Raw genomic sequence first — 12,101 nt, 5'->3', positions numbered from 1 at the left:
CCTTCCTTCCCTCCTTCTCTCCTTCCTTCCCTCCTTCCTTCCTTGTTGCTTCTTCCAACCTCTGCAAGTAGGAGGCTCTGCTATTGATGCAGTTGTTCTGTTTTTCACAGAATGAGCTACTTGTAAAGAAGTATTTAGCCAAGTGTTTAATGGTGCACTTAGAGGACTCCTGTCCTGTTATGGAATCATGGGAATGTAAGAGGTAGTGAATATACTACACTCTGTGAAACGTATACAATATTTTTATACGATTTCAGTTGAATCTGGAAGCTGGGCTCTGCAGGTAGGTCGTGCTCTAGATCCATGACGTGAGGTGACAGTGCTGGAGCAGAGCACGTTCTGCTCCCGTGTGCCAAAGCATCCAGTAACCCCTGCTTTTGGGGACAAAAAGCAGTGAGAGCTCCCGTGCTGAGCCCTGCACACAGCAGGGAGGAGGATGCGTGGGTTTCAGGAAGCCTTGGCTAAGGCATTTTTATTTTGGATGCCTGCTGAAATGCCCCTTTAAGCCTGGACAAGGGGCCAGGAGCCAACCCAGCCCTGCAGGTGCCCCGGCTTTGGCAGAGCTGCAGCTTCCACAGATCCGCGTGGAGAAGCGCCCGACAGACGCCGGGCATCGTCTCGTGCTCCCCTCGCAGGCACCGCACTGCATTTCCCTGGATGTGACAGTGAGATTTTGCCTGTAATTTGCTTCAATAGATCTTTTTTTTTCCTTAGCACATTAAGTAGAATCTTAAATCATGCTGACGTGAGAGACAAATGAGAATAATTCTAATTATCTCTAGTGTTTCAAAGTGGAAAATTAAATTCCACTGGTAAATATTTGACTTCAGTACTTGCTTCTGGACCCTTTCACCCACTATATTTTATGAAGATTAACCCCTGCTTCCTATTTTCACTTCTTTCATTTGATGATATTTTCAGTATCTCTAACTCAAAGAGAATCTTTGGCAAACATAAATGGAACTCTTTGCTGGGCTAATTAGTGTAGCATATTAGCCTGTAAATCCAACAATTAACTCTACTTCCATCATTATTCTTAAAAAGAAACCCTTTTTGCTTGGATGTAACTGAAAATGTTATTGAAAACAAAGGACTACCCCTTTTACATTGAGTCTCAGTAACAACTTACATCTTTCAGTCCATCGTTCAAAAACATTTCTGAGATGCTGATGCAGAAACTTCACAGTACCTTGGGATGAAGGGACTACTCTTATCCTCAGATGAAGAAATGGAGTCTAATTACTAGAGATTGTTGTTATCCCAAAAGAATGGGTAAATCAAACCTCAGAATGAGTTGGAGTGGAAGTGGAATTGAAAAACTGGTTACCTACAACTACGTTTCTGTGAAATCACCAATTTCCACATCATAAAATTACTTTAACCAGAAATATTTTCAAGTAGTTCAGTATCCGCACTACTTATCTGTACTATGAGACAGAGCCTACCTATGCTTTCAAAATACAATTTTATATTTAGCAGCAATGTAACTGAAAACTGTATCAAAAGAATAATTGAAAAATGAAATTCATTTGAATTCATTCAGAATTGTCAAGATTAAGCTCCCCGTTCAATGTGAGCCTTTCTTCACTATTGATGATGCAGTTATTAATTGCAGGCTCATAACCTGTTGCCTTGTTCTCTTCCTTCCTTCCTTCAGGCCACGGCCGACACTCAAGGCAGTGGGGCAGGTTTTACTGTGCTGTAGTTACCTGTAGCCTCCTCCTTGCGCACCGTCAAGGTAAAGTGCCTTTCATTTCAGCATCCTTGCACTTCACCCCCACAGCTCTCTCTTCCCTTGCCCTGTCCCGCCGCTTAGCAGATTAGAAAATACTATAAATGCCTTTGTAGAGGTGCAGAATGGAGAAAGTAGTTAAAATTTGCAAAGAATTCCCAACTACGCCAACTTTTCAAGATGTCAAGGTGGTAATTAGCCCTCTGCAGCCTTAGAAAAGGCAGAGAGCAGAGCAGAAGATACAGCAGGAGGGCCCGCTCACGTATTTCAGACTGTGAGATAAAACAAGATGCCCTTTCTCGCTTCCTTTGCGCTTATGGAGACAGGAAAGCAGAAGATATTCTGTAGGAATTTAATTGAGCATGGTGCTGACACAAATTTATTCTAGTCTAACATATTGTAAGCTTTAATCTCCATTCACCATCGAGAAAAAAAAAAAACATACCCAAACTGCTATAATATATAAAACAAGAAGCAATTTACTTTGCAATTAATTAGCTTTATTATATGCAGTTACTGGAGAGATGGTAAAATATGAGCTTTCATCCTCACAAGCAGATTCTAGCCAGGGAGTTTAATTATATGCTAAAAAAAATGTTTCCTCCAATGTTTTCCACTGAAACCTGCATTGAATATTTAATTCTGTGTTTATGAGAGTAAAATCTGCTGCTATGGATACAGTGAGGTCAACATTTCAACATTATTACATTACTGCAGTGTTAAAGGAAGTGTAAGATAATATTTTGGTTTCAACAAAAATACTGTGGAAAGCTTTAGATATTTTAAGTGCTTATATACAGCATTTTATATAATATTCTGCTTTTAAGTATGAACATAGGAGTTATAACAAGGTCCTGAGTGTTGCTACTTACAAAGAAAATCTTTGTCTATAATAAAACTTTGCTTCCATTTTCACCCGATGCTGTAAGAGTGTAAGTGTGTAAGAGTATTTTGTTTAAAAAACTGCTTCATGAAAATACCTTCCCCATCACTTACTTTCAGAAAACTTTGAAATGCTGGTTTCTAAATAGAAAAAGTGCCAAAGAAGAAAAACAATGATGGCTTTGGGGTGTTTTTTTTCCTCTTGATTTCCAAAATAGAAGCACGCTTTGGTAACTGCAAAAACAATTAAAAATTTGCTGATGGGAATGCAGCTTTATGGGAAAATTAGTTTCTTTTAATTGAATACTAGGAGGCCACAACCCTAGTCACCTTTTCTAATAAGTAAGGGATTTTTGAAGAGCCTGATAACTCCCACCAAAACATAGACTCACTTTCTTACATTTGATTGATTAAATCATTTTTTTTAATATTTGTGTTAAGAAAGTCCTGTTAATACATTTAATTCCTAAATTTATATTGTAGTTTTAATTTTTAAGCACTTTGAAAAGAACACGAAAATGCTAAAGCACATAAGCAACCAAACGCTGGTGTGATGAATGGAGTCAGTGGCAAACTTCCCATTGCTTCACCACCCCAGCACTTAAGCCTAAATCTACGGTATTAAGCAAATGATTAAGTTATTGCAAACCCAGCAATTACTGGAGCAGAGATGTGATCCAAGTGAAAAGACTTTCTTCGGTTATTACACACCCACTGGCAGGATCAAACATGCTTGCCAAAGCTGCTACTGATTGCAGAGTGATATCGAATGGGACCTGGGAAAAATGAGGAAAGGGAAAAATAGCAAATGAATAACTTGATTAAGCTTCTAAGTACCAGAAAGTACATACATATAATACAGAAATCTCTCTGTATGAATGTACTCTTTGTTATTTCAAAGCAACTTTCTGAACTCTGGAGAGTTTACAGAGTTGAGAATTTAAATCAATACTCAGTTTAAAAAAAATACTCAGTTGCCTCAATTTAAAACTGTGAATAATAAAATTTCTTGAACTCAATCAGTAAACTAGGGTTAAGGGGAGGAAATTTCTGAGAAGAATCCTGCTCACAAAGTTTCTTGTGATCATCTATAGGTAAAATGATGATACCAGAAGAGAACAGGAAGCAGCCTCAGAAACTGGGAAAGCTTTTCCTAAGATAAAAGATTGAAAGATTGGAACTAGCTGTAGAAGACGGGCCAGAGGGCAATAATAAATTGTTTTCTATGCCTATTGGACAAGGACAAGAATTTGCTGAACATGCAACAAAAATGATTTAAGTATTAACAAGAAATAATTGTGTAAGAAGAGAAGCACTGGAACAGGGCTACTTAGAGAGGTTAATTTTTAATGCAATTCTTTTATTCAGAAATATACTTTTATCATTTAAAAATGAAATTCCTAAGTACTGTGCCTTATTATGATCCTCAAGAACATAGCTAAGCACAGCATATGCTATGATTAGCATAGCTAAGCATTAAATGTAAAACTCTAAAACAAGCTGGCTGACCACTTTTTATTCTTAAAGCAGCCAAATAATTTGAAATAAATAATTCAATGAAAATGCATTTTTTCAGTGCTGAAGCCAAAGTACTGCAAGACACATGAGCAGTAAAAAAAAAAAGGAATCAAAAAGAGACACATGGAGACACAACAGCAGTTAAAATGTGGCAGTTTAGAGAATGAGAAAAAGATAAGTCCATCAAATTAGAACTTTGCCCAATTATTTTAAAACCAGACCAGAGCAAAAAGCATATGGTGTGGATGGAAAACTACACAAACCCGAAGTTTATAGCACTGTGCTTTGCTGCCTTCTCCCGCAGCTTGAAGACAAAGGGAATGTTCTGCCTAAGGTATAATCCCCCGCTGTGATTTCCCCCTCTAGTCAGGAAGACTGTAATGCAAACACATTTATTTGAAACTTTGGAAACACTGCACAGAAACACTATATACAAAAGAAGTGCTGAGCACTCTCCAACTTTTATGAGCTTCAGAGAAATATGAAGGTACTCAGCATCCTGAAGAATTAGGTTTCACTTGCTCAACCAAATCTCCCGAACCTAATAGAATTTGGTCTCTACTAAATTCAACCTAAATAATGAAAAGTCAGGTGTTCCACCTGCTGCAACATTTTTGCTTGTTTTGGCATGAAAAAATGCATAAAACAGACCAGATAACACAATTTTCGTACTGGAGTAAGACTGCTAAGTCTGGCCAGACTGCTAAGTCTGCTTCTTCACATATTGGATTCACAATTGGAGGAGTGGATAAAGAAAAGAGAGGGTTCGTGATAATTTAAAATAGCTGTGGGAGGCCCAGCTGATTCTAAGGAAGTTCAGCTATACCTTTCCCTAGGCACCTGCTCTATGTACATACTGCATATATTTCAGCAAGACCATAGGAAGTTTAGTTTAAGGGAAAAAACACGCATGTATTTTGCTGCAGTGATAAAGTTGGCCCAGGTGATGTGAAGGTTTGGGAGTCATTTAGGAGAGACCCTCCGATGGACACCAGGGGAATGAGGGCAGCACAACGTGAATAAAAGGCATGTACAGAACTGCTAGGTGCCCCTCTGTAGGATACACAGGAGACAGTTCTAGATTCTCTCTTTTCTAAAAGGCCACCAGACACAACTGCTCACAGGTAAAACTCAGGATTCTCTTCTAGAATAAAGGAGTGAACAGACTGCAAAGAGGCTGGACACCTTACCCATTTATCACTATAATATGAACAATTAAAGGAAATATATTTGAGTATTGGGAGGGGGGGTATGCATTACAGTGGAATCTAAATTTTCCACATGGATTAAGGACCTTTTTTCAGTTAACACCATGGGAACTTAATCTGTGATCAGCACTTGAGAAAACTGAATGATGGCAGCAAGTAGGTAACAATAGGAATGCAGCAGCATGGACAAAAAAGCAGCAAGCTCTCTCTGGGGATATGCCATGGTCAAGGCAGAGAAAGCCAAGGAAAATAAAAGTCTGAATAACTTAAAAACACAGGGAGAGATTTAATTTGCACTTGGCAATTACAGTGCAATTGAAGTGTAAGAAGTTCAGTGGAATCTGCACAAACAGTGACCGGAAAATGGTAGGTAAATCAGATGAATCCATTGTGAGTGTGATTCACTTTTTAAATATGCTTTTCTATGTTTAAGAATGTGACTGTTTAACAGAGTAGATGTGCATGGTTTGTAATCGTGTGCATTTGCATTTTACTTTTAAAATACAAGCCCAACAAATATATGAGAAAAATAAATGAAAGATACTTAGTGGTTTAATCTGTATTTCAGTTTGACTGAGCAAGCATTTCCTGTGAGAAAAGAGATGTCTACAATTAATGAGAAGAGCCTACCTCAGTTAACGGCGGTGACAGAGCTGGAACAACAGAGAGCAGAGCTTGTACTTCCGACAAACACCTTTTAGCCATTTCCTAGAGGTATAAAACAAGAAAACTAAGGCTTCATCATTAATCTTCCCCGCTAAAGTATCAGAGAGTTTGGTTTTACAGAACTTTTCAGAACATTCAAGTATTGGGTTATTCTGTCTGAATTGAACCTTAGCAGTAAACAGGGTTTATGAACATAAATTTTGCAACAGAAATAGTTGGCTTTGCTGTATGAGCTCAAGCGCCTGAACCCTGCAGGTTTTACTGAAGTAGAATTGGCCTGGGACAGGAATTAACTCCAATGAGCACACTTTTTTTTTTCCCCTACATATTTATTGAAGACATTATAAACAAAGGGCTCGACAAGATGATATTTATACATGTATAATACCTGCAGTGCTAATCTTCGTATTCTGAACATTGGTTTTCTAATTGCGGGCATACATTAATGAGCACAACCCTTCAGGTAATCAGGAACACTTAGCTAATGGCTAATGGAGCTCTGGCCACCCTCCTGAAATCACTGTATGCCGTGATGGGCCAAAACATCATTTGTTCTCCACGACGGTCAAAATGCAGCTTCTCAATAATGGCACGGGGAGCAATTGTTACTGTTTCGCTGCATCCATCCAGGCAAAATGACAGCCTCTGCATCATTAATCATTCCATATAATAGATATAAAGAGAATCCTGTCACATGATAAATGTCTCCCACTTTGAAAATAAACGTCTATTTTGCCTTGGCATTTATCAAGCAGCAGTTGCGCTGTGGCAACATTCTATTCCATTGACATTATCTCAAAGAGACCACATGGCAAATTCTGAAATTACCTCTTTTGTGTGTGATGGGGGGAGGGAGAGAGAGTTACTTGGTTGCAGACCATATGCAGCCTTACTAATAACATGAATAGAGGAAGGTGGCCTAGAGAAAATGAAAATAAATTCACTGCCACTTTTACTTTTCCTGAATAATGTTATTAGAAGTTTCTTATTTCAAAAACCATCACTGCCCATTTTGCACTGAAGATTTATAACTGCTTTTTAAGAAGGTTTTGGGCCTGATTTGGTGCCATGCCAATTTAAAACTGACAAGTATTTTCAGGTGTGTATTGCTAGAAATAAGGTATTGATTTTAAAGTTTATGTACCTGAAAATGTGCTCTTTACTTTCAAGGGGGTGTACCTGCCTGGTATTATTGTAAAGTACCAAAAAATAGGACAAGAACAATTAAATCTTAAATGAAAAGTGAAAATATTTCAACATTGATTGAAAGTCCACAACGTAAGTCTGCCAAGCTACCTGTAATTCTTTCCCCCAAATGCACATCTTAAATAAAAGACTATCAGAAATATTTAAGGGCAGACCTGTTCTCACTTACTTCTGTTTTTTCATCCAGATGCACCTTTGCAATATTCATTTTGGCTTTTGTGGAAGGAATTATTTGCAGGGTTTCACTTTGTTCAGGAAAGGTTGCAGTTTCTGAGACTGAAGACAAACTTTTAGAGCCTTGCATCAGAATTTCAACTTGCTGCTTCAGATGAGATAATTCTTCCTGTAAGGAAAGTATTCTGAAAGAAGACATTTTTTGTTATTGCTGTTATAAAAGAACTGAATTTGTTGTTTCCAAGTTGTATTAACACTGACCTTCTATTACTTATTGTCTAACTTCTAGATTTTCTTGCAGTGTGATTGCATAATTTTACACAAACACACACAAAGTTTTCCATTAAAGAAACTGAAAATATAAAACGCTTTAGCTTTTTACATTAAAAATGGTAAGAAGCAGTATTTTATATATGTCTCCATTAAAAAACAAAAAGCCAACAAGTTGGGAGCTGACAAGTTGGGTGCCGCTGGCTGCAATTATTCTTGGCCTCTTCCTCCTGCAGTAGGAATTCAGGAGCTAGAATTCTCTGCAGGCTGGGAGAAGCCTTCAGTCTTTAACACCACAAGATGTAGAAAGAAGAGCTGAGTCTGGGGCTACAATTGAGAAGACTCTTCCAGGCTCCCCATAGTAGCAGCTGAACCAGAGAGAGAATGAGAATAGCTGCTGTGACTGCTTCTTAGATTTGCTAGCTTTTTCTTATTTTGCTATGCCAGCATCATATAATGATGCTAGCATGTGTTACTCGTTCTTCAAGAATAAAGTACTGATGCACTGAAAAGGCTTCTGTTTGGATGGTTAATGCTGTCTACAACTGTGGCAGTTTTCATAGTGAAAACTCTCTGAAATGACATAACGAATGCTTTTAAGACTTACAATTCTTTGTTATATGTTTTATTTTCTCTCATCCTAGAAACTTGACTAATCATTAATACAGCATGAAGTAACAGGAAAATGTCAGTGATTACTTACCTAGCCAGTGGGATCCACAAGTAGCCTGAAAATACAGATACTGAACTAAAAATCCTCATGTTGCTAATCTTGACAGGCTTCATATTGTAAGCGTAAAGGAGCAAAACCTGGAAAGAGATGCAACATGTAAGCTACAATGTAGTATGCTATAGCTGACCTCAGGTATCTGAGTGCTACGAGGTTATAAATCAGACTGGCCGTACTGCTGCAGTAACCAGCTTTCAGAATAGAGGAGTGGGGGTCTCCTATGAATTTGTTCTATGATAAGTTTTAATAGTTGTTACAACAATTGAATTATCCATATCATTTATATGGGTTTTAAAATGAGTTACTAGCCTGTAGAGTCACCATGGGATATCCAGTTATGTTCTGATCCTGGTCACTCAGTCCCACTTAACATTCATCTCCAGAGTTCTGACTTCATATAGGTTTTTATTGAATTTGCAAAAGGAGATATACTCATACTTCTGATATGACCTTGTGCACGTGTCTCATCCTACTATGTTTAAATCCATGGAGTGCATGTAATTCACCAGTCTAATGAAGCAGTATCAACACAAGAGCCCATGAAGATGAACTAGACGATTATTTTGACTCTATGGATAATGTCAAGAACATAGCATTGCTAACGTATCAGTTGTTTTCAAGAGTGGATGCTTAATTTGTCCCAGCGCATAAGGAATGGCTTTGATTAGTTAGTTATACCTTAGCTTCTGCATCATCCGATGGCTTTGCCAGAGAAGGAATGTACCACTGAACACTAAGCTGCTTATTTGAAGCATTTGCTGCCCTGCTCTCTGTCTGACTCTCTGTCTCAGTGATGACAGGAACAGAAGTAGCTATTCTCACACGTGGAAACTTTGGTGAAATTCCAGTACTTTCACGAGTCATCTGAAACACAGAAGGAAATGTTATGCTTTAAGCTTTGTTTTTCTTCTTCTTGTGTAACATGCACTTGTTCACAATAATCTCCTGTCTATTAAAATCAGTATAACTCACTCCTGTGCAAAAATATGCTTCTTTTAAATGATGTCCATTTTACAACTGAACTTAACCAGCAAAAGTTTACATAATGGGATACTTCTAAAGATAATGCAAATGCCTTAAAATCTCTCATCTAACTTACACAGACATCCAGAATACCAATAATTGTGTTATATTTGACTTGTCTTCCTCCTGGTTTTACCCTTTTAACTAAAAGACATTATTTAACACTCTGATCACATGAAATCCTGTGCTGAAATAGTAATTTAACTTCCATGCATGCCGACAATTAAAACAGTAACTTGAATGTTAAAATAATATTTGATTTATATGTTTACCTACTTGCTTTCTCATTAGCTGTATAACTGCAAAGTTTTACCAAAGTAAAACTCACTCTTTTAATTTGTGAAGATTCATCATATGTCACATTTACTAAACTATACATGTAACAGTAGCAGGCCATTCATCAAACTGCGAACGGTTTGTTGTCATGAACCAGGGGAGCAATCAGAAGAGCACTGTTAAGCACCTCTCACTCATGAATATCGCTCCTTTCAAAGCATGCAGAAGGTAGAAGCATTTATACAGCTAAACAGAGGTACTCTGGTAGAGGCCATTTCTACTTTGTAAAAGCATTTTGCAGATATGCAAAGGATTTTGGAGGCCAAAAAGTAACATTCGGGGGAACACCAAAGCTATAAGAAATGCTTGTTGGTCGCAAAACAGGAACATCAAAAACTTTTTCTTCTTTTTTTTTTAAATGTTCATAACTCAAAAAGCCTTGAGGATTTTGCCAAATCTGTTTTCAGAAAATGCAGGTCATGATTGATACAGGTGAGAGGAAGATGGAACTTCCACTAGTGTAGCAGTACTTAAACACAGTTCCCATCCCACATGGCAATATAATGGAATGAAGGCAAGGGAGAGCAGTGCTGACGCCATGAGTCTGGGCACACGGATGCACCTGGCCTATGCCACGGGACAATTAACTAGCGATGGCCAGTGCCACACAGACCCTAACACCGCGCCAGGCCCCATATGTAGGTTCCTCTACATACAGAATCTTGGACTTCAGCTGTGGCAACAGAGAGCCCATCACCCACCGTCCCGCTGACATGCACAGTCAACAGGATAAAATGCACACACAGACATGGGCACGATCTACTCTATGCCACGTCCCTTAATTTGGACTCTCCAAAATGCAGTTTACGCTACATATGTCTTCTAAATCATGCACAGTATATTTTGGGGGGTTTTTTTGTTGTTATTTTTGTTACTGAATCTTTTTTGATGAAGAATATTACAACTTCTCTTTTCAAATTGGAGGGTTGCTGCATTACATACATATATATTTATCTATCCAACTTTATCAAAATCTTGTAAACAAAAACTACTGTCTTATTTAAGCATGTCCATCCTGCACACTATCATAATGTGGAATAAAATACAACTATGAAAAAATGAAACAAGGCACAATTTTAATTATAGCTTTCTTAATTTTAATGTAATTTATTTGGATTATTTGTTCAGTAGAGCTGAAAATAATTCAGGAGTCAAAAAAAGAGTTACAAAGATGTGAAATGATCCTGTCAGTAAAAAATAATCCTTGCAAAAAATATACTTAAGAAAAACAGTATCAACTTACAGTAACATTTTTTAAAATAACTTATACAGTCTACTGAATAGTTGAAGCTTCTAAAAATGTTGTGATAAAAATCAATGAAGCTGAGAATTGATAAGAAAAGTAAGAGCTTTCTGCTTGTTAGCTGTCTACAACAGTGAAGCTAACACATGATTATGCAGCCTGCACCTGTCACGAACATGACAGTGAGCTCTGAAGCTTATTATTCTAGGACAGTGTAATACTAATTATGTCAAAAGAAGAGCAGACAGAGTAAAATATTTTTTGATATACGATGGCTATTATAAATGTCACATACCATATATTTACAATTTATTCAGTGCCACAGTCAGCTCTTTGTTGGGAAATGAGTAATGATATGCTGTCCAACATTGCAGAAAGTTCACCAACTCTAGAAGAGCTACTTTCACAAAAGTAGCTTAATGCAGTTTGATAAGACAACAAATACTCACTTCTCAAGGTTCCCCTTTCGTCATCTAACACTGAACATAGCAGGTAAAAAGAAACCATAAAAAATATTCTTCTTTTCTTTCTCAGTATTAGGATAATTATTAATGTGAGAAGTAGGATGGGCAAACTGAGGAAAAAGAAAGCCAAAAAACTAAAAACTATGCTTTTATTAAATCTTCAGAGATCTTTAAAAGCCAATATTAAATACATAGGCTATGGTCAGCCTAGACTTCAGAGTTACAATTCAAACTTCCCACGAGTAGTATCATCTACTATAAATATGAGCTACTTACATTTCAGACCTCAAATGGACTGCTTGCTAGCCAGAAATTTGAAAAAATCTTTTTCTAAGCAGCTGAATATCAGTGCAAATTTTGGAGTCTTTAAAGATGGATTAAATTTGAGACAAAAGGGCTTCAACAAATTTAGAAACAGTAGAAAACATAATTCTTTTTTGAAAGACAAGTTTCAGAACAGTATTTATTATACACCAAATAAATAATACAGAGAACAAATTAATAATATAGAGGCAAACAGAGTACAAATAAAACATCAGAATATATTTGGTATGAAACATGGAGATGTACAATATTAAAAGCATCAATCTTACCAGATAATATGGCAAGCTTATTTAGCTCCTAATGAAGTCTTAAATATCATTCCACC

General features: G+C 37.3%; 1 protein-coding gene across 1 annotated transcript in view; it reads right to left on the bottom strand.

The window, feature by feature from the left end:
• Positions 1–3,160: 3,160 nt before the first annotated feature.
• Positions 3,161–12,101, bottom strand: part of CFAP54 (cilia and flagella associated protein 54) — a 97,966-nt gene continuing 89,025 nt past the window's right edge. Inside the window, exons 65-69 of the mRNA XM_026053478.1 lie at positions 9,065–9,250; positions 8,360–8,466; positions 7,382–7,571; positions 5,971–6,048; positions 3,161–3,390 (exon numbers count right to left, since the gene is read on the bottom strand). Coding sequence (XP_025909263.1) covers positions 3,271–3,390; positions 5,971–6,048; positions 7,382–7,571; positions 8,360–8,466; positions 9,065–9,250 — 681 coding nt within the window. The 3' untranslated portion in view covers positions 3,161–3,270. The remainder of the gene's footprint in view (positions 3,391–5,970; positions 6,049–7,381; positions 7,572–8,359; positions 8,467–9,064; positions 9,251–12,101) is intronic.

Source organism: Nothoprocta perdicaria, unplaced genomic scaffold (assembly GCF_003342845.1).
Source record: "Nothoprocta perdicaria isolate Ctin4 unplaced genomic scaffold, notPer1 scaffold_116, whole genome shotgun sequence".
Taxonomy (NCBI): Eukaryota; Metazoa; Chordata; class Aves; order Tinamiformes; family Tinamidae; genus Nothoprocta; species Nothoprocta perdicaria.
The sequence above is the reverse complement of the archived record's forward strand: the minus strand, read 5'-3'. Positions and strand labels throughout refer to the sequence as shown.